We start from the raw sequence: 24,161 nt of genomic DNA, 5'->3' as shown, positions 1-24,161 counted from the left end.
GCAATATTTCACTGATCTATAGGAGAGGAATTCCACTGCCTCGGGGTAAAACATAGGTCCAAATTAAATTCCACACTTATTCTCTCCCAGCGCCGCCTGAGGGTATCCCACGACCTCAGCAACACAAAGGTCATAATAAAGAAGGGTTGGCCCGGAGGAAGGAAATGAAGGCAGGAGATGGAGAGGAGGGAATGTGGAATGTGGGGTAGGAGGAGGAAGAAAAAAGGGATTAAAGGGACAGAAGAGAAAAAGAGGGAGGAGAGAACAGAACAAGAGAGAGAGTAAGATGGGGATCAGGAGAAATAACACTGGAAAAGAGCACTGGATTAGACGTGGGAGAAAAGCAAACTCTCATTTAAGATATGCTCTACTCATAATCATTTCTTCTTGCAGATCTGTCATTTCTCAATAACACGTCTGGTTTTTGCTTCTCCACAGACAAGTAATCATCTTCTATAAGATCCAGACCTGAAGCTAAAGTACAGATCTAACATAGCGTCAAATATTTGAACTAGCTGAGGTGTGTTTGATTTACACTGTCAGAAATTTAAGCATCCTTTGAATGAAGGGCACACCGCAAGATAAGAAAAATCAACATAAATAAATCATGCCATGCCTGGTATTCAATGTGTATTAACCACTGTTTGGCAATCTTATCCTTATATAATGGATTTGGAAATAGACTGATTTGGGAATAGAATAAATTATCATCATTTATCATAATAAAATGGACTTTTCTGAAAACAAAACAATGAGAAACAAAAGATCTGGATAATAAAAAGACAGAGAGAAGACTAATAAATATCTTCTGGAGAGTCAGATAACAAGTCTCCCTGCACCCCACAAGACAGCTTCTATCATTTCAACTGACATGATACATCTTTCATATTTTCGATTTCAAAAGCCATGCAGTGTGAATAATTTCTCTATAAAATGCCAACCTCTACTGCTCGATAAAGCTTTTAAGTCAAAGTACAAAAGACATTAACTCTCAAACAGAAAACAAATAACAAAGACGTACTTTCTGCCTTTATTCTTTTTTTTCTTGTCTTGTCTTTCTCCCCATCTCATGATCATGATCGTTTCCTAATTAGACACTTTTAATATCCATCCCAGTGGGGTAGTCCGTTACCAGGGATACAGCCTAGGCTGCAGCGCGGCATGTGGCAAACTGTTACAGCTAAGATGTTCCCGGGTGATTTTTCATTAACTGGTCATAAAGGAGGCTCTGTGTGAAGCCATTACAAGTGGCCTCAGATCTTCTCCAAAGAGCATGCAAAGGTACGACCCAGAAAGCAAAAAAGAGCAAGGGACAGGGAGGTAAACATGGAGATAATTTAAGTATTAATAAGTAAGTAGTACGATGTAAGTTCATCGTAATGTACATTTCTACCAATTTAATTTAATAGATTCAACAATATATTCATGCTTTTTTCCACACTTTGTTTTTCTGGATTATGATCATCATGTAAAGTATTATTCTCCTACCAATATTTTAGTCAATGCGGCTGTATGTGTTACTCAGCCAAGTGTAGTTTGTAGTAATGTACAGGTGCCAATAGATGGCAGTAGCTACATTGGATGTAACACGGGTCTCATTTAGTGCTAGCAGAGAATGACAGGCTCTGGTGCTAGTGACAGACTTTTCAACAACAAAACAAAATTAGTTTTAAAGTATGCGGAGGAAAACTCGGGTGAAAAAGCTGCGAGACATTTCGACATTGACCCCAGGAGAATCCGATACTGGAAGAAACAGAAGGATGAGCTGGCAAGATTAGCCGACAAGAGCAGAGCACAGCTAGCTAGCTGGAGGTGAGAGGAAAAAAGTTAGCCTAGAGCTAGAAACAAATAGCTACCGTCTGTAACGTTAACCCTTGTGTTGTCCTTCGGGTCACCAGGACCCGTCCAGTTTATTTGATGTTTTGTATTGGCCTGGCGTTGAGCTTCGGGTTTTGCAAATGTTTCTTAAAAAATGAATGATCTCTGTCCACTGGAACGCTATGGCTTTTCATTTAAAACTGTTTATTTAAAACAATTATACTTATCAAACAGATGGAATTAGAAATAAAGGCCTGCCTCTAACAAAAGCCTGCTTCAAATAAAAGCCTGGTACCTTCTGCAGTTCAGGTAAATAAAGGCCCCGGTTTTTATTTGAGGAATTACGGTATACCTACCCGTTTAACATATGATATTCTAATAGGCCACCCTTTCACTACTAGCTTTAGGCTATACAAAAACAAAACATAACCAAGCTGGAGGTGCTGCTACCGGGAATTGAACCAAGTTGAAGCCATTGTTAAATATTTAATCACCCTGTGTGTCCGGCATTGAATGAAAGTACCACTGATCATTTAAACTTGCAGACCATGACAATGTGAAACACAGACCTTATGTGGACTGTGTGTAGTATGGCTGTCAAGTTTCCTACTGTCTAGCGCACTGAGGATTCTGGGTGAGCAGGCTCATCCATCAGCACAATACACTGCAGTCTGACACAATACTACACAGAGCCATTGTCATGAAAAATGGCAAACGGCGCAGACAGATATATGAGGTGGAGACTATTACAGAGGTGATCAGCACCAGATCCGTAATGGATCATTCTCAGTTTTCTAATGAGTCTCATCACACTCGCTTAAGTTCACTTGTAATGTGCACAGAATGTGAGTGATCCACATTATCTGAATGCATAAACAATGTAACGCTAACAATAATGTAAACATATAAATACACACAAGTTGGCGACAAACTTTGTCCACCTGCCATAAAAACTACTTAGAGTTTAAAAACTGACAATGGACATTGCTGATGTATAATATTAGTATGTTCATTTACTACACAGGTGCATTTGGTGATATTTTCACATGCAACACCTGTATATTTCTCAGGCTCCGCTCCTCATTCGCTGGGGCAGTAGTTCTCAATCCTGCTCCTGCGTACACAGAGTCCTGCTGGTTTTATGTCCTACCAGGTACTTAATTGCATTCACTTGGTGTACGAGGAGTAAATCACTCCCTGATTAGACAGCAGGAACGAAAACCAGCAGGGCTCTGTGTCCTGACGACAAGGACTGATAACTTCTGGGCCTGGGTGAGACCTAAGCACGGCTGTTTTCTAACTTGTAAAATATAGTTTTTTACAAATTAGCTTTTTTATTAGTAAGACTTTTAAAACTTTCTGTGAAAAAAAAAAATGCATTTCTGTATTGTCTGTACTGCATAGATGCAACCGTTTAAAAGTCATCTAATATTAGACCACCGAGGATAGAACTCCCATCCTTCACTACTCTCTTTTGTGTTTAAATGTCATGTAAACGAGAAACCTGTGTATATAACTGGGATTCTAGTAGGCTGTTGGACCTACCCAGTCTCTTGAGTGCATGTAAACGTACTGCTGGAGGAAAACACCTGCTGTGATGTTACTGTGAGGAAGTTAGTCATATTAGCAGCATATAACTAAGTAAGAGATACAGTATGTATGACAGCTACCAGACAAACTAAACCTGGTGATGTGGCGCAGTACACCTACAATAGAAAATTGTGTCGTATTACCCTTTAAACTCTGTTTTTATAGAGAGCAGTTAAGATCAGTTTTGGAGCCTCGAGATTTAGATAACACTTCTGACCTTTGGAGTTAATCAGAGTAAACACCAGCTGGTACCCAGAAGGGTACTTGAAAATACAAATTGAGTACCTTGAATATTTGTAGTATACACAGCAGGAGATTTATATATTTCTTTCCTGGAATATTTTTTCAATACTAGAGTCAGTAAGTAACTGCTAACCCCCATGTCAGGCTGCTTCTCCGTTAGCACATTATTTATCATACAGGGAAAGCAAGTCCAGCTTTCACAATGCAAACATTGTCTCTTTTTCAAATGTAGGACCATTGTTGGAGTTGTAGTAGAGTGATGTAATGTAGTTAAAGACAAGGGTTTTTAGCAATAATTCCAATAATTTTAAATTGGATGCAATCATAAAACACACAGCCCTGGAAATAATAGCAGTCTGAATTTACAGTGTTTTCAATGTTCACTTTGGCTGTGCTGTTACCATCTCATAGCAAGATAAAGATTTTTGATACATTTATACTGAGCACCCGATCATCTTTGAAGAATATGGAATTAGAATTGTTCAATATTTAACTAAATAGAAATAATTTGAAACCCGAAAAATCTACAATGAAATTATAAAACAAATTGCCACTTTTGAACACAACATCCTCTGCTTTCATTTTAATCATTGACGTTTGTCCTTTCATTTTTAACCTTTACAAATGTTGTTAATATTCAGGTCACTGATGGAAAGTTACTGTGAAGGAGTCAGTGAACTTTTAAATGCATTGAAACCTGTTTGGATCTGTGGTTCAGATAAATGAGTCTCTGTTAGGCAATCTTGTGTATCACTGCCTTAAGATCGATGCCCAGTGGTTATAGAAATACTCAGATTTGCATGACAATAACACTAACGTATTCTAGTATATAAAATGTACGTATAATCATAAACATAACAGTAAAAGCATGATCTCTTTTTGTTTTAGCTTGAGGCAATACTCATAAACGTTTGATCAGGAAAATAATTATTTTGAAATACAACTAAATAAAGTAACACTTTGGAAAGACTCACGTCTGTTAATATATTATATTTGGTTTATATTAACATCAGTTAAGTCAGAGAGTTTAAAAAAAGCCAGGAAAGAAACTAAAGCAGAGGAAACTAAAGCAGAGGAAGAGGAAAGGAAGAGGAACAGAAGAAAAGAAGAAGTCAAAGAAAATTAACTGATGGAAAACAGCACACTTGGCATAGTGGGTCAGATGCTACCGCTGCGATGGCCGATTTATGAAAGGAAAAACTTGGCATGTAATGCTGTTGTACTTTATCTTAGACTCCTCTGTTAAGTAGGTTTTAACGGCTTTACGTGGTGTGAGGATAAGAAAGAGTGAGACAAAGACAACTGTCGGGGCATGCTGGGAGACAGAAGGAAACGGACTTACTTTAGCCAGTAGTGCCAGGCGTTCTGTGGCTGATTTGAAAACTGCTGTGTGCTGCTTTTTGTACTCCTCCTCTGTCTTCTTTTCTGTCTGAAAGCAAACACACACCATTCACACACACACACACACACACACACACACACACACACACACACACACACACACACACACACACACACACACAGACACACACACACACACACACACACACACACACACACACATTGCAATGAGGATATGAATAACAGAGCTTTATATTTCAGCCTAATTAATATCAGAAAAATGAATGAATTGCAATTATATTGATGGATCTTCCTACCTCATACTGCCCTGGACTTGGGGCCTCTATCGATTCCTTGTTGTGGAAGAAGGAGTTGCGTTGAGCAGTGGAGCCAAAGCCTCCCTTCCTGGTTCTCTCTAAAACTGCCTTTTTAAAACTCTCGCGGGCTAAACCATGCTCAAACACATTATATGACCCTGGACCTGCACAGAGTACAGAAAGATGAGATTATTGTGGGTATTTGTGTAGAGAATGTTTTTATATAGTCCTTTTCACTGTCCTGAGATAAAATGGTCCAAGACAACGGATTACTTTCCATCAACCCTATTAGTTCTGTCCTCACTTTGTTTTAAAGCACTTTGAGCTACACTCTCTGTATGAAAGATGTAATATAAATAAAGTTAATTATTATTATACGAGCACGAAAGTGCAAGGCCCCAACGCTGCCTTGGAACCTATTGTTTTTGTACGGATTATTATTATTCTGCGACGTCACTCACATTTTTGAAGGGCTTAGCATGCAACTCACAAAAATTTGCACACGTGTCAGACCTGGCAGAAACTACAAAGTTCTGTAGTGATTGGGCTCGAGCGTTGCCAGGGGGCTCCATAGCGCCCCCTAACGAGCTTTGGAATTCTGAAAAAATGAGAAGTTAATATACCATATTTTGAGGGAACATAGGTCTCATCTTGAAGTCCATGGAGCATTTTTTGGAAATGTTTCCACCTGACAGGAAGTCGGCCATCTTGGTTTTCGTGGGAAATTTTTCATTTTACGAACAGGTGTTTAAGGACTTTAGGATGCACGAAAACTTTCGAAGTTGTGCAGCCATGTGCATAATAGGAAATTCTTTGATCTGAGTTCACATTTAGGCTTGAGAGTGGTATGGTTGCTCTATAGCGCCCCCTAATTGGTTTTAGCCCTTGGGCACATTTTTGACGGGCTCAATATATACGAAAACTCACAAATATTGGCGCCCATATAAACACCTGGGAGCTTTGCGAGAATGTACAGCGATTTTGCCCATACCTGTAACCAGGCTCAATAGCGCCCCCTAATGCGTGGAAAGCCTTAACTTGGACATAGTTGCTTCCGATATTTACCAGATTACTACACATATTGCTCTAATCATTGCGGACATATTTCCAATTTACTTTTATTAGCTCCGCCCAACCAGAAGGCGGCCATTTTTTATTTATTCATTTTTCATGTGTTTTATATTCTTTCTAACTCCTCCTAGACGGTGATTCCGATCTTCACCAAACTTTGGAGGTACTATCTATGGACCCTCATGACAAAAAAGTTATCAAAAGACTTTTGATAGTTGAAAATATGCTAAAGTTAGGGGGGACAAACTTCCTGTAGGTGTCTGTCGAAACAGGAAGTTGCGTATCTTGATCACGAAACTTGACACAGTTGTTCCTCATAGGGGGTTGAGCATCCATGCCAAAGTTTGAGTGAATTGGCCATTAGATGACACTGTTTACATTTTTTTAATTAATTAGCCACATCACGATAAATGGGAAACCTACTTTGTTCAACTCCTCCTGGGCCGTGAGTCCGATCTGCACGAAAACTTGCGTATAGACTCGGTGTACCCTTGTGACAAAAAGTTATCAAAAGAATTTTGATAGCTAACACTGTGCAAGTTATAGAGGACCAACTTCCTATAGATGGCTGTCGAAACAGGAACAGCTGTATTTTGGCAAAAGTTATTCGGATTTACATGAAACTTAGAATGTGTGGTCTACATGTGATATTGAGCCGCCCCCTATACTCTAGCCACGCCCATGTACACAGACCACACCCACTTCCATAACTTGTGAACTGTTTAAGGTAGACCCTTGTGAGAGGTATCATTGAACCAGCAAAGAGTTCCTTTTTAATTGGTGACGGTTTGCCCCGCCCCATATGCTTAAGCCACGCCCCCTTTAATAACTAACTACTAACTACTTATTGTACACAATTGTATGAAGTATCATTGAACTCTGCAGAGAGTTCCCTGTCTGAGTGCCACGCAAATGCACGGGCCGTTCATCGCTGCTTGCAGCTTTAATTATTATTATTATTATTATTATTATTATTAATTATTATAAAATTATGCAAATTAATTTAAATAGACTTACAGTAAAGACACAGGCATTAGACATATGTAGCGGAGGTGTAGATTCGGCTTAGTGTCTTAAGTTCTGGCAGTGTGTATGTAGTGTTGGTTTTCACTGAAAATGACGCCTGTACTGCACCAAATTTCATATGGAGACACTCATGTGTTACTTCTATTTTAATAGCTGTCTCATTAACAGTACAGTCTGCATGTGTGAACGCCGCCTTTGGTAACAACTTGAGAAGAAAATGCTCAAAAGCACAGAAGAATGATCCTCCATTTTTATAATACCACGGCTGACCACTCACAAGCAATTTAGAGCCCCAAGCAAATCAGAATTCATAAACATGATGATACAAATACACAGGTAAACACAGAAATGCAACTACATGCAAGGCAATGCAAATGTGAAACACTTGTGTTTTGCTGGCAAAAAAAAGCAGACTGGATTGGATTTTTTTCATTGGATTTAAATATAAAATAACAATTAAAAAAATTCTACAAGAGTAAGAAATTGATGAAGAACCAATTATTAAAACAACAACAAGCATGAAAATACAAGTACACCTCCTGTACAATGTCTAATGAGATAACAAGGAAGGCCCTTAAAATCAGCCAAAAAACATCAAGTGTAGACTCACCTGCTCCACAATCTATATGTCAAAAAGCTCCTTCAGACCTGCATTTTAACTCCACACTAAAATGTAATCTTTCCAGATAAACCATGAACTGCCTTCAAATTCAGTCATACTTAGAGACGTTTGAGGAGAGAACACAAAAACAGGTCTAAAGTTTTTTTTATAAATGCCTGTATAAATTAAAAAAACATACGATTTCAAACCTATTTTAGACTTCCACGCTGTAATTTCAAATGCTACACCTATAAAATGGTTCACTATTGGGACAATAAATGGGCAAGAAATACCGTCCTCAGACATTATGGTGGTGACACTCAAGTGGCAATGATGTCTGACATGTTACCTCTTAGGGCTAGATCCATGTTACGAAATCTATTTATGTATAAGAAATCTGTGCAAAGCAATGCCATATTTTATCACAAACAAAACAATGCTAGATCCCTGTAAAAGAGAAAACTGAATTGCATCTGTAAAATATATCTACATATATCAAAAAGGAATATCACTTTGAACAGCATCCAAATTAAACACTGCATAGATGGGCACACACACAACTACACACATACTGACCTGGTGTGGAGCATTTTTTGTGGTTAAGAGTGAAGCGCACTGCGGTGATGCCAAATGGGCTTTTCTTCATTCCCGTGGTCCTCTTCAGCAGCTCCAGGGCACACCGTGGGTCATTATATACACCAACAGGGGGCGACACTTCTTTCGCAGGGCTAAACCTCTAACGGAGGGAGATAAAAGGGAATAAGACAGATAAAGGTTAGAATAAGACACTGAAAGACTGAAATTGTACAATATAATGATGAATAGCACTTTCTATTGATAAAACTAACATCAGCACTGTTTTAAAATGATAAATATTCCATTTATTTTCTCTAACAAGTGCCTATCTGGAACACCAAAACAAATCCAGCTGTGAATATATGCTTTATCCACAGGAACAAAGAATCAACATCTCAGTTATTGATACCAAGTAGAGACAGAACCTGACCAAATACAGCCTAACTGCCCACAGCCCACATGTAGACAAGACTAATCTATAATCACACTATCAGCCTTGTGGCGTTTTACTGCTCATTACACACCAGAAAGCAAACTTTGGGGATGGATGAAGGATGGAAGGGGACATGTTTTTAAGTGTGTATTCTTAGTAGGGATGCACCGATTTATTGGCTGAACATTGGTATCGGCCAATATTCGCCTTGTTGACTGCCATCGGCTGTTCGGCAATTAAGATGGCATTCACCGATGGCAGTGGCCGATGTTTATATGTTGTTTTTTTGCAGTAGGACTCAGACAACACAGTCCGCACATATGCTGCTGCTGATTCAGAGAAGAAGCCACTGACTGGACGCAACGCTGGCATGACGTATGATAAGAGGTCAAAGGGGGCCATGTGCACGTGTGGTTTGTTTACATTAAAAGTAAATGTCGGCCGTGTTGGAGTATTACACCCTGTCGGAGAAAGTGACATAAACTGCCACCAGAAAGACTCATTCAATGATAACCACAGCATTTAAAAAAAGGGAGAAAATTCCCCACAGACAGCACCAGAGCTAAAGGTATTACTAACAAGGTGATGGAGTTCATCGCATTAGATGACCAGGCCAACACACAGCCCAGTCGTTGTCATTTTGCTAACTTCTGTCTCCCTGAAATCTAAAAGTAAGTGAAAACGTCGTGGCCACACATATTCATGAGCTACTGGCTCGTGTGAGTATGTTTAGCCTCACGGCACAGTGGATTGACAAAGATTTTAACTTGATAAAAGCAGTGTTACACTCCAAGGAAAATATATTAATATTTTTGCTTTTGTAAAGGCTTTTACATTAACATTTAATTTATGTTTAACAAAATGTTTTTGTTGGGCTATGTAGCCTAAGTACTGAAGGATTATTGCTCACTATTGCTCTCAGATTCTGCTTGACATAGATTCACTTTGAGGCTCGTAAGATAATAGATGTGCAAAAGGTGACATGTATTGGACTGTTGATTTTGGCTACACACACCCGATACTATGTTTTGAAAAGCCTGGGTTCATAATTCTTTGATATTCCAGTCTGGATCAAAAAGGTGGACTGACAGACAGACAGCTTGACATTGCCATCCATAGAGCCATACTACATGCATGAGAGAAAAGAAAAGAGAGTCAAATGAATACAGTCAGAACAAAGTGATAAGATGGGGAGAGAAAAAAAGAGATGGGGGTAAACAGCATATCCAACTCAAAAACAATGATGCACACAATCAGGTATGTAATGTTCTTTGACTGTTTTGCTGATATCAGAGCTGATTCAGCGTTACAACTCCTTGCCAGCATCACGTCCCAGGTATAAATGTGTTCATCTGATTGCCTATTATAACACAGGCAAGCATGGGGCCGAAGCAGATAAGTTGCCTTTTCAGTTAAAATTACTGAAGGTGAACTGTGTTTCAATGTAACTCCAAATTTCTCTTCATCCTCTTGCAACTGAACCAGTCAGCTGGTTTTTATCAAAAGCAATAGAGGAATAAAAAGACCTTGATGACTTGAAGACCCCCCCCACACACACACACACACCCATACTCTGAGTCAGTTCAGATGCGATTCAAACTATAGGAATGATCTTAAATTTAACCCATTTTTTGGAAACATGCCAATCATTGATTTGCACTTCCCATTTAAACCAGATGCAGCCTATGGAAAATTAGTTGTGGGGTAATAAAAATGGTGTTAGGATTGCACAGTTGAATTATTGAGCTTTTAGTCGAAAAAGAGAAATGAGAGCAAAAGAAGAACAAGTAAAAAGGTGCAGCTGGGGAGGAAAGGGAGAGAGGAGAAGAAAATGACTGAGAGGGGAAGTGTTTGGGTTAGAAATGAAGTGAGTATTTGAAGAGAAGAAAGAAGAGGAGAGGGAGTTACAAGACATGCTGTTTCAAGGCCAAAACTGTGCATCTGTGTTCATTAAAAGTGGGTTGTAGAGATGGGTTCGTGGCCATCTGTCAATCCACAACGCTGCCCTACTGGCTTTGATAACGTTTTATTCCTGGGCAATTTTCTTCCCTCTCGAACTTAGTGACTGCTCTTTGTTAGCATTTTACATTTAATATGATAGGAAATGCCAAAGGAATACTTCATGCTGAAAGCCAACGTGTTGTCCATGCAAGGTGCTTCTGTGCGTACCTCAGCGACAAAACGTAACATCTGTAAATGGGGGCTAATGACGCCACAGAGGGATGGAACAACAGAGGTAGTGCAAGTGCCCACATGCCCCTCTGGCACCAAACAAAACCACACTTTCACGGTTAAGATGAGTTTAGGCTGAGCATAAAGAGAATTTCAAAGGCAGTACAACAGCATATAAAGATAATGCAAAGACACAAATCCACCCTGGGCTGCACAAAAAAGGCAAAGATGCATACCAGGGGGTTGAGAAAGAAACACAGCAAAAGAAACACACCTTAGGTTCTATACGCTTTGTAACAATGAGGGATTCCTTCAATTGCATCATTTTGGATCTTATGTATAATATAATATATAATAATCAATTTGCTGCTGTTGTTAAGGATTCAGTGTCTCATGATTTTGAATTGGTTTAAGGCTGAATGGGCTTAGATTTCATTCATTCACAACAATGAGTAATCAGTGTTGTCACTTATAAATATATAAAAATAAAAATTACCATTCACAGCAAATAAAAAAAAAGGCTTTTAGTTTAAGGGAACAAAAGGGAAATGAGTGGGGGAGCAAGGGCATGGAGAGTCGAGAAAAAAGCATGTGTTCAAAAAAGTGTTTGTCTGATATTAGGAAATTGGGAAGTCAAAGGGTGGAGTAAGAGGCGAGAGCTGGAAGATGCCAGCTGTTCCTCTTATCTTCCCCTCCCTCCCTTCATCCCCTCCTTCCCTCGTTTCCTCTCCATCCGTCCACAGGGTAACAGTGTCAGATGGAGCCGGACACACGGGGAGACGAAGATCTAAGAAAACTGTCGCTCTTAGTTCTGCATGTGAGATGACATGTGACACGTGCACACACACTCACAGATTTCCTCGGTGGGTGTCAGTGACGACTTCACAGGGTCGACGCACGAACACAGCATGTGGCCAGGGAAATTAGGTCAGAGGAAACTATGACACACGCATACACACACACGCACGCACGCATGCACACACACACACACACACACACACACACACACACAGATCAAATGAACCCAAGAATCTTGCATCAGTTGTTGATGTTTCAGTCTTGTATGTGTGTGTGTGTGTGTGTGTGTGCGGGCGGGTGCGCGAGTGCATGCCTGTGTGCTCGTATGTAGAAGTGTAAGTGTTTACATGAAATATATAGGTGTGTTACAGTTTTTTACATCACTTTGGCACTCATTTCAGAACCTTGACGTCATTTTTCAAAACTCTAGACAAAAAACTCACAACCAATGATCAAAAAACACATTTTTCAAAACTCTAACACTTTTTTCAATTGCTTGGATACAATACACATAAACCAAAGATCATTTGTTCATTTAACAAAGATCACCTGTTCAATATGACACAACTTAACATCAAAGTACTACTCCTTCAAAAAGCAATTCACACATTACATTTCAGATGATTGTCTATTCATTCCATTACAATGATCTAACTATCAATGGATACAACTACTCAAAATGATAAGTAACTGTTGCATTACTCTTAATGCATAGTTGTATGGAAATAGACAAACAATATTCCATGTTTAGATCATGAAAGTTTCAAGATAACGAGATTCATTGTCACCAATTAGTGTGGAGCATGAACCAATTAGACTACATTATCTATGGATGTAATATTTCATCATCATTCTTTACTGTAATGTACTACTGTTTACTGTATCAGACACTGTTTCTATGGTCCCATGTACCTTTGAGACTATTTACAGTAGTGACAGTACTGCACTGTATGCATGCAGGCCCTTGGAATTGCTTGTCCAATTCTGCCAACTCGTTACTGATGATTGAGATATATACTTTATAGATATACTGTATATATATATATATATATATATATATATATATATATATATATGTGTGTGGTATATATATACATATATATATATATCACATTGTTCGCCATGCCCGAAGGTTTTTTCCAAGATGTTTGGCTAATTGCAATGTAGATGAGAACCTGCAGCCAAATCCACAAGACAGAGTTGATGAATATGTAGAAGTACAGTAATCACTTCTTTGTTTTACTTTTTACAGTACAAGCAAGTTGAGGAACACTGCATTTGATGTTTTGCAGTACTGTCTTTTCTATTTTGTAGCTAATTATTTTGCTTTGATTCAAATAAACCTATGTTGTGATCATACTGTATTGTTTTTCATCAATACATTTCAGGTTTTGTTCAATGATTCCACTGTGTCTGTAGTATTCTCTCTACTACTGCAGTACTTTTACAGGGATGTATTTACATCTAGTACCATAATGAAACATGTATCACCTATTTTGTACTACAATATTTAATGATTGTACGAATGATGACCCAGTGAAACTATGGGTAGCTTGTGTGTGGGTGATCTAAAGTAACGTTTCAATGGCATTTCACAATCAATTTGTTTTTTGAACCAATGATTGTGCAAGTGCAAGATTTATTTAAAGATATGAATGCACAATGCAATGTTTGAACATGGGACAGCCTGTGTTACAAGTGATGATCATTTGAGTTTTGTGTCTAGAGTTTTGAAAAATGACGTCAAGGTTCTGAAATTAGTAGCAAAGTGATTGTAAAAAACTGTAATTTGCATGCCTGTCAGTAGTACTTGCAAACTTGTCCGTTGTGTCTATGTCTGCAAATGAAATTTGCGTGTGCGTCAGAGTGATAATTAAAACATCAGTAGGAGAGTTTCACAGGAGTGAATCTGTGAGGTAATGGGGCAGTGCCACAGAGGAGTTCATCTATTCCTGAGATGCAGAACTACACATTTTCACATCCTTCATCTCTGCTCCTCTGAGCCTCTTAATAAACTCATCCTCACCCTCATCTGAAGAAACCCTCCACTCCCAGCACATCAATTAAACAAGCAAAGCCTAGCTCAATGTCTTGGAACTGTAACTTAATCTTAAATATTCCATATTAAAATCAAGTCTTCTTTTGAGAAATTGTAAATTGAATATATTTGCCTCCCATAGATTATTTCTTTTCAATATGGTGTGATTATTTTCTCTGTGTATAGTGCATTATGTTGAGCAATACCACTAAATCTATGGATCTACATTTGTTTATCTTAGCCAGTTAAATCAATATTGGTGCATGATTACTCCATCCCAGAATGATCTGTATTATTACAGCAAATGCTAAAAGCTAAAGATGTTGAATTAGTGTTATGGGTAGCTATATGTAGCTTCATGAGGTTACAAAGCTACTTGTTACAGACAGTATAAGTATTAAGCACAAAAGAGCAGACAAGCAAAATTAGCGACTAATAAACATAGTGGAGCATTTAGAAACTAAAAAGCCAGATATTTCATTTTGGAAACCAAAACAAAACTAAAAGGAGAGTGGATATTGGATTTTCATTTGTCAAGTAACCACAATAGCCACATAAGCTCCGGTATAAGGGGTTTACTTTTCAATCAGTAATGAGAATTTAAGCCGGGCAGACACGGTACGGATTAAGCCCGTTTTAAACTCTGAATTGTCCCCCTTGTCAATGGACAAAATCAACCGGTGGTTCTGTGCTTACGTTCAGTGTGAGCATGCATGTCATGCAGAAAGGCCAATTAAAATATGTAGCGTAAGTTAACAAAACGTACAAGGTTAAAAACGTACAGTGATGTCTTAGGGTAAGTGTCCACACAACTTAACTTTAAATAAATGCTAATATTTACACAAGGTTATCTTTGCTTATAGATGATTTCATTTAACTACAACTTACAGACAAAAGTAACTGGTCTCATACTTCCTGGAAAGAAATCACTGTAGTTCTGCAGTCATATACTGCTGGTTGCATGCAGACATTAAATCAACGCAATAGGAAGCTGAAAGCAAAAACACCAAAAAAGAAATAGACCCTTGTGGACAAAAGCAGTGTTAAAGTTGCTTGAGAAAGAACCTGCTCTATACAGTACAACCCGATTCACCTGAAAATGCATGCACAGGCCGACACAAAGAGCACCTAATGGCTTCACTGTGAGCCATATCTAGTTCTATTTGCATTGTACCTCTGCCTGAGAGAGGAAGGGACAGGTGACCTTCGGCAAGTTACCACTGGACTTCACAGGCTTCTCAAACTGACTTCTGATGTGATAGTGGCCTGGTCCAGGAACTCCCTGATGGGAAGCAGAAAGCAAGGAATGTACATTAAGTACAAGGTGATATTTGTAGTCAAGTGCTCTTATCATAGTCATAGGAAACATCATGTTATCTGCCAACTCAAGACTATTGCAAGATTTCAGTGCAGTAATTACACCAGACCTCACACACCACACACACACACACACACACACACACACACACACACACACACACACACACACACACACACACACACACACATTCTCTAGTGCAGAGCCAGGAGATTTTTGTATTTGTAGTAAACCCAAAGGTTACTGAGCCAGAGGTAGGTTAACAAGGTCGGCAGGAAAACAGCATGGATTTCTGTGGCGATTGTAAGCAGTTACACCCGAATCTTGAGAGGGAACAGTGGAGCATATTGGCACAATATGTCTTCCCCAAGCCTTAGGACAGCTCAATCTTTATTCATGAATATTGACTACAATGTCTGCTTGCCAGAAACAAGTTTCTTGTCCTCAGAATCTGAAATGTCACATATAGACATACAATATGCTAATGTACAGTAAAGCTGCCACTGAGAATGCTTTTCTTAAGGTGAAACGTATCGTTTTTTTGAATAAAGACGCAGAGAGCAATACTACTTGTTTCGATCATTTTCAGCTCTGTGCCAGACCTGCTCGGAGTCAAAGACATTTACGTTTCTGTAAGTATTTCTTTGTGACACGCTCGGTACACCTTGTCTCTGCCATTACTGTAATAAAAACGTGTTAGTTTTACTCTGTGGCCCTTGACTAGAAAATGATTGGGACTCTCCTCTTAACACAACTCTTGGAAGCAGAAAGAAATTCCTGAACAGGTTTGCTATTTTTTTATTTTCATCAGCCATGCGGATACATGAGTAAATCTCCATGCACTCCATCACTGCAAGGCACCAATATACAGGCTCAAATTATGATAAGGTTCAATACAATTTTGACCTTGCAAGATGATGAATTTGAAAAAAATAAGAAAATGTAAGGACCCTTATCCAAATACAATATCATTATAATACATTTAACTTAACGTATACAGTCTGTCTCAGTTGTTTGCTCAGTCTAAAGGTAGATAATACCAGATGCAGTGTTGTTATTTATTTTCTTCCCATGGGAGAAATACTGCTTTCCAGGCTCTAAAAATAACAAGTGCTGCCAACATAACATCATCATCCATTATAACGTTAACATGGAATTCACAACATTTTTTAAGCTGAACTGACTGTGAACTTTATATTTACACGGTAATATCAGGCATTGCATTGGTATAACTCCATCTGTTTTGCTTTTGTTTGCAGGGATACACACGATAATGGTTTGTTAAAGTGGTGTGCTCAGTCGTTGCCCTTGCCATGTCAGAATGCCTATTTAATGGGGAAATCCTACATACAGACCTTAAACTCTATGGGACACCAGCAGCCCCAAGCCATAAGAGGCAGACGGTCTGCTGATCTCTAGGAAGTAAAGGTGTTTGTCCTGATTCTCCCCACTGTGGGTAATGACCCATCTGGTCAGTGTATGTGTGTGTGTAGGCGTACGTGTGAGTTGAGATGTCAGATACTAATGATGACGGATGGAGGTGCAGCCATCACGGTAGGGGGTCCAAATTCAGCATGGTGCACACATAAAGCTTACACAGAAGGCAAAGTTGTTGATACAAGTCACAGGATAATTTATAGTATGTTAGAACACATTTTTAGTAATATTAATAGACACATATATATATATATATATTCAAATAGAGGTAGAACAAATGCAATAAAATGTCGTGTATAATGAACTATGCATGATTACATAAACTAAAACCTAAAAGAGTTGAGAGGCAGCAGAGCAAATTGTTCAAGGAGAGAGGACAAGAAGAGAGAAAGACGTATGTGCGAGTCCTTAACAGAAAGGATATGGTCACCTCTCTCTCCACAAATCCAGTCCCACGTTTTTTGGACTCTGCCTTACCCACTCTACCCCACCGACAGTTGAAATAAGGCGTCACAAAGTATAACTCTGTCGGCACACTTAAGTTCATATGCAGGTGAGTAACTTCCCTCCACTCAACAGGCTCAAATGGATCAGTGTGTGTTTGTGTGTGTGTGTGGTTGGAAGTCAGTGTGTGTTTGCATGTGCGTTTGGTTGGAAGTTAGTGTGTGTTTGCATGTGTGTGTGGTTGCCAGTCTGTGATGAAATGTTATGTTCTACTGCCCTCTATGGGTAAACATATCAACTGATGAATTATAAAGAGGGAGAGGAAGGAGGGGTTGAATCATTTCCTCTTTTTTTTTACATTTTATTTTGGGCTTGTATGGCCTTTGATTGACAGGTTAGCTTAGACACGAAAGGGGAGATAGATCAGGGGGACAAAATGCAGCCCACATGGGGTGCATACTCTACTGGGTGAGCTAGGAATCATTTCCTCTTTAATCGACTGTACTTGAATAAATCAAGAATAAATCCAAAGTACTTACCTTGACTCAGTTCTCACTGTAAACCACCGTGCTCTATCATGACTCATTCTCAATCTGCAGTTTTCAAATCCTATTGTGTTAAGAATTTATCTAAATCAAAGTGCAGTGAAGGAGGACAAGCTGTTTAACTGCCAAAGATAAATGTCTTCTTAAGCATTAAAACTCCTGAAACCTGTCAAAGCATCAGAATTTAACTATGGGTGTTTACTGTGATTTCAACTACTTTATATAATATGTTAAAATAGACATAATTTGTTCAACCCTTAGGGTTAGAGGTTTCAGTAACTACGGGGTCATGGAAGCAAATATTACACACAAGCTACAGTATTACTATGCAACACAGAGCAATAAGCAAAGTGAATATTGGACTTACATTCATCAGGTGACCAGAAACCTGACTCCAAGTGAATGCTTGTGTTGCTGTTTAAAAAAAGCAACCCTTTGCTAACACGTTCACCATGTCAACTTTAATCAGGTGATAATATGTCAATGTTGTGCTTACAGCTTGTTGCACTGCCCACAAGTGCCTAACAAAATCCAATAATGCTGCTTTAATTATCACTTGTGGTCGCAGTGGCCATTGTTCAGTAAGTTACATAGGCTCACTTTTAAAGGACTGTGTCCTCCACAGGGGCAGAGCTTAATGCTGATCCCAGTCCTTTAAAGCTTTTATCTCTTACTCTTCTCATTCATCTACTCTTAGCAATTATAGCATCACATGGACACAAATACATACTCGCCTTCTTTTCCTCTTGCTTGGGTACCAGCTCGTGGTAGCGAGGGATGATAAGCTCAGCTCTGCCTTTCTGCTCCTTTTGAAGGTTCACATTCTCATAGTGCATTTCTAGGTTTCTGAGACAGACGGAGACCAAGACAATGAGAATAGAAGACACAGACAAACAAATAGAAGAGATAAGCAATAAAGAGAGGGAGAAGTGTTCTGTGTAGGAGAAATGGGGAGATACAATATATTGAATGAAATGGGAAGAGAGGTGTGTAATGGAAAAGTAAATAGGAAGAGATAGACAAAGAAAAGTAGGATGGGAGAGAGAATTAATAACTAGATGAGGAAAGAAATAAGACTGAAACAACTGTAACAGGAGGAAATACATGTTTTTAATCATTTTTAAATGATTCCAATAATCACATGCGAATCACAGACATTTTTGTGTGAGTGTGTAAACCTCTGCCTACACCTATGTGTGTACAGTGTGATTGCTCACATGTACACTTTCTCTTCTAATACTTAGTCAATTGCTTTATGCATAGCTGAGCTGGGTGTGCCCACCAATGCAGAAGTGCTTAGTAAGACCCATCCTCGGTGGCCATCAATAGAAACACTATGTGAGAAATGTCAAACATAATGCCCTGGCTGTAGGATCAAAGCAATATTTCCCTTTGGTGGAACAGTTTCTCTGTTCAACACACATCTCCGTACGAGCTCAAGAGCAGTGAACTAATCTAACCTTTTGGCTCTCTATCCATGATTCAAAATGTGATTTTTTTTTAAAGGTTTTTATTCCAAATACCAGCATTGAACTTCAATTCTCACTCTCTCCGAATCACAAATGATGCTACTTGTTTATTTAGCGACGTTCCTAAGGTACTGCTAACTTTAGCATTTTCTAAAGTGAACTGAAATGCCAACCATCTTCTTATCTAATTCTCTGCAAAGAAAAAGTGTATTTAACAAAATGTCAAACTATTGCTTTAACATGTTGCCAGGCCTCTGGTAAAATAATCAGAATTGATTTTCATATCAGAATCAGATAAAAAATTATTGTCAAGTATGTTTTTTTACACATACAAGGAATTTGTTTTGGTGTTGTAGGTGCATATCACACATTCTCTAAAATAAGAGGTTAAGAAAGTATGCCACTGATGCTAAATACTCTTTTAATACTGTACCATGACATGTAATACTTACATCTCAGGGTAATATTGTCCTGGACCCGGTCCCTCCTCCACTGTCTCCTGACCTCTCTTCCCTGTCATCTTGCCAAAGTGGACGCCTTTATACTTCTGTGCAGAACTCTTCTCGGACTACAGGAAGAGAACGAGTAAGAGAGAGAGAACGGACAGACACCAAGAGAAAGGGGGTGAGGATTGGATGAAAGAAAGGATTGGCCAGATATGGCAAGCAGTTTTAACATTTAGTACAACCACATTCCCATCTGTAATTACATTTTAGATATGCATAATAGTATATGTATTGCAGATGTATATGTATTGCAGATATCCATAATTCAACTCTTCCTAGTCAAAAAGAACATGACATGAAATGACATTCTTCCTATCTAGAATGAACATTCCAGATATCTGCAATAGAATTATTACTAGGAATAACTCCCATTTTAGGTATCTACAATACAATTGTTACTAGTCAAAACTCTAATGTCAGATTTCCAAAATGAAACAAACATTCCAGATATCCATATTGTAATTTTGACTATCCAAAATACATTCTGACTAGTAAAAATGTAATTACAGATATGTACAACTGCAATTTTACTAGGAAAATTACAATTGTGGATATCTATAATAGTAATGCTTCCCATCCAGAATGTAATTTTATATATCTGAAATAGTAACTGACGCAGTGTTTGACTTGTGTCTGTCCGTGACCTGTAATAAACACGTCACCGAACAGATTAAGCAAAAAGATAATAATGAATGCCAAAATGGCTCCCTTTAGTTTTGACTAGTAACAATTGTATTGTAAATATCTAAAATGGGAGTTATTGCTAGTAATAATTATATTGCAGATATCTGGAATGTTCAATCTGGATAGGAAGAATGTCATTGTGGATATCTGAATTGTTCTTTTTGACTAGGAAGAGTTGAATTATGGATATCTGCAATAAATATCCAGTCTAACTATTAAATGTTAAAATGGCTTACCATAGCCAGAGAGTAAGAATGAGATGGTAGGAGAGAGAGAACGAGATAACAGGAGGATAATCAGGTTTCTCTTCTAGCCAGGGGGTCATGTTTGGGTTGAATGAAATGCGAAGTTCAGCTAAATGACAGATATATGTCAGAGATCTTGGGGAGACCCTCAGTGCCATCCTGAGCGCACTGAGAGAGGCTATGTCTGGAAATAAGCTGGTAGGGTGTCACAATTCTCCCAATCAAGACACTGAAAGAAGTATGCTGCTTGTCCCTCAAAAATAAAAACCACCTGTGTGTCTAAAATCAAATCAAAAGAACTTTATTTTTCCCGTGAGGGAACTTCGTTTGTGGTCAGGCACATTTAAACACAACATACAACAATACATAGTCCGTATTAACCATACCAGAGAATAAATAAATGCTAACTACTAAAATACTAAAAGAAACTAAAAACCCTGAGGGTAGGAGTAGTGGGTAGGGAGAATAGGTCGAAGTCTGGATCCATCGATGGGGGGTGGTTATTGTTTGTTCAACAGTCTGATGGATGCTGGCACAAAGGTGGACATGGCTCATTTGGATCGTAGGGGAAGGGAATGGAATCTCCTCCCTGAAGGTAACAGATGGTACTGGTTGTTGAGGTTATGGGTAGGGTCTGATATGATGAGTTTACTTTTCCTGATGGCCTGTTTCTCAAATATGGTTGTAAGAGTGGTCTGGGGTTGTCCAATGATCTTCCCGCTCATTTTTATGATTGTGTTGATTCAATTCAATTCAATTCAATTTGATTTATAGTATCAAATCATAACAAGAGTTATCTCGAGACACTTTACAGATAGAGTAGGTCTAGACCACACTCTATAATTTATAAAGTCCCAACAATTCTAGTAATTCCCCCAAGAGCAAGCATAGTGTGACAGTGTGACAGTAGCGAGGAAAAACTCCCTTTTAGGAAGAAACCTCGGCCAGACCCAGGCTCTTGGTAGGCGGTGTCTGACGGTGCCGGTTGGGGATGTGATGAACAGTGGCAATAATAGTCAAAATAAAGATAATAGAACAGTGACTGTTGAGGGGACATTTGTTCAACTCAGTCAGGGAACCAAACCATGCCAGTATGCTGAAGGTGAGGGTGGATTGGATTGGTTAAAATGAAACAGACATGTAAGAAAAAGCTTCCCTTACTAAAAAAAAAATCTTTCCTTTCTTTTCTTACTTTCCCTTGACCCAACTGTGTCTATACAGCGAGGCAGGTTATGGGAGGATTGGCAGGGAGTCTCAAAAAGTTTTTAACGCCATGGGGTGTCTGTCTCCTTATCTCAACTTCAACAGTGACTAGAGGACGAGATCTGAGGTTCTGTCCCCTGTGATCTACCAATCTAGTTTTGAGGAAGGGAGATAGAAAACGAGAATGTTCAAATGCTTAAAGTTAATAAGAAAAACATAACTGTTCTGCAGTGCAAGCAGACACATACAAGCACTGTGGTGGTATCACAGCTGGCATTGAGTTCAGAAGCACAAATTGCCCATTTCTGTCAAGGAGAGCTTTTAAAAAGCTAAATAAAAACACAGCTAGTGGGGATAAACATAGTCATTCAGCTTTAATACAATGGAATGCCAGGCTATTTATTTTCTATTTATTTATCTCATTTAAATGAGAATCATTTTTGTCAGTACGATTGTGTGCGTGTGTGCAGGATCCCGCAGGCTGAAATTGTTGGTGCGCTTTCTACAAACATACTCACAACACAGCATGGATTTGAATCTGATTCAGGTTCTATTTAGAGGACAATCTTGCCCATATTTCACATCTTTAAGCCAAATCCGGATTCTGTGTAGAAACTGACCAATACTTGATTTCTGGGGTAGAGTATTTACAGACAAACAATGAATGTATTATTTGCAGAATCTATGCAAATGAGTATATCGCTGTTCTGGCAGCTTATGGTGGACCAACATCTGACTAAAATACTTTATGCTGGTTTTTCCTTTAATCTGTTAACCATCTGTACCTCCTAGAAAATTAAATTGAAAGTCAACATTATTTCAGTTCTAGCATACATATTATCATTCAGATATGATATTTTCTAATCGACAAGTAAAGCTTAAAATGTTAACTTTTCTCTCCTTATCAATGCAAACCCCAGCCTCACAAAACAGTGACATTGTAACATTGAATACAAGGATTTACAGCAGTCCTATACGCTTGTTGCCATCATATCAAATGAGTACGCTCGACGTGTTGAGCACAGCAGAAAGCTGCTGGTAAAAAAAGCATAAATCTGATTTTGGTGTGGGGACCATTGCTATGTTCCCACGTGTATGATCTGTCATGGATGCAGCTCATTCATTGATTGGCCAGTTAAAAACTGCTGTAATGTTTATTTTTTAAAGTTTCGCTTTCTAAACTGATTTGGGTGCTCTGTCTCCTACAGTATATAGTAACACAGCCTGTGCTCCATATCACCATCTGGCCAACTGTGTAATGATAATCTGACAAATCACTACACAGTCTGAACTAACAAAATACCTCATGGTGATACTAATACAAGAGCTTTTTACTCATATCGGCCAATAACTACTCACTGCTCCAGCATATTAGTACATCTCTAATTCTGCGTAGCAGTCAATGCAGTAAAGTAATTGTTCTGTCGATACAGCCGTGAACCATCAGTTTAGGGTCAGCAGATAAAACCGCTCACCTCTCAATGACATTCAGACAGAAAACAAAGTTTTGCTCTTTTTATTTCTGTCTCATGTCTCATAATTCAAAAGTTGCCACGGTTACTTTGACGTAACATCCTCAGACAACCACTTAATTCCATCTCTCCACACTCCAACTCAGTCGGAGCACGGGGCGGGGGAAGTGTTTGAGTTGAAAGAAATGAGTGTGTCAGATGGAGAGACAGAGGGAGGAAGACAGACAGAGACGGAGGTTGAACTTTCAAAGGGAGAGCAACAGAAGAAAAAAAAGAGCTGAGGATGGATGCACTGCTGATAGCCCTAAATCACAGCACGCCTCTGTGCCTGCGCCGGTGTGTTGACACAACCTCGGCCAACACTCAAGGACGCTGTTGACTTCCTCTGGTGATTAACAGATGAAAAATGACTTAATTGAGAGCCACACCAGCAGGCGTGTGCATTATTTTAAGTGAATATTGTAATATAGCTTGAAGAATAATTACTAATGGCTCTCTTTGTTGGCATGCAAAATGGATGAGCATTGGTGCGCTGTGGCTTTTTTAAAGTAGAGCTCCATTCATTAGCTATGGAAATGGGTTTTGGGCCAACTGAATAGGGAGGGGTGGGGGTTCAGCAGTGCATTACATCTGCCTAGCACTAATGGACCTCGCCTCGCGGGCAGAGTAAGTACACTCAGACACACTCCTACAGACTAATGAAAGCACACATGCGTGCATAAATGAACACCTCACATTCTCTGATGGATGTGTGTGTGTGTGTGTGTGTGTGTGTGTGTGTGTGTGTGTGTGTGTGTGTGTGTGTGTGTGTGTG

At 39.0% G+C, this 24,161-nt stretch overlaps 1 protein-coding gene across 1 annotated transcript in view; it reads right to left on the bottom strand.

Annotated features, from left to right (window-relative positions):
* Nucleotides 1–24,161, bottom strand: part of stpg2 (sperm-tail PG-rich repeat containing 2) — a 57,336-nt gene that overhangs the window by 29,011 nt on the left and 4,164 nt on the right. Inside the window, exons 5-10 of the mRNA XM_078249735.1 lie at nucleotides 19,690–19,805; nucleotides 18,503–18,614; nucleotides 15,199–15,306; nucleotides 8,584–8,743; nucleotides 5,310–5,473; nucleotides 4,994–5,080 (exon numbers count right to left, since the gene is read on the bottom strand). Of these exons, the coding sequence (XP_078105861.1) occupies nucleotides 4,994–5,080; nucleotides 5,310–5,473; nucleotides 8,584–8,743; nucleotides 15,199–15,306; nucleotides 18,503–18,614; nucleotides 19,690–19,805 (747 nt within the window). The remainder of the gene's footprint in view (nucleotides 1–4,993; nucleotides 5,081–5,309; nucleotides 5,474–8,583; nucleotides 8,744–15,198; nucleotides 15,307–18,502; nucleotides 18,615–19,689; nucleotides 19,806–24,161) is intronic.

This window comes from Sander vitreus, chromosome 5 (assembly GCF_031162955.1).
Source record: "Sander vitreus isolate 19-12246 chromosome 5, sanVit1, whole genome shotgun sequence".
NCBI lineage: Eukaryota > Metazoa > Chordata > Actinopteri > Perciformes > Percidae > Sander > Sander vitreus.
Note: the sequence above shows the minus strand (reverse complement) of the source record. Positions and strands in the feature narration are given on the sequence as shown.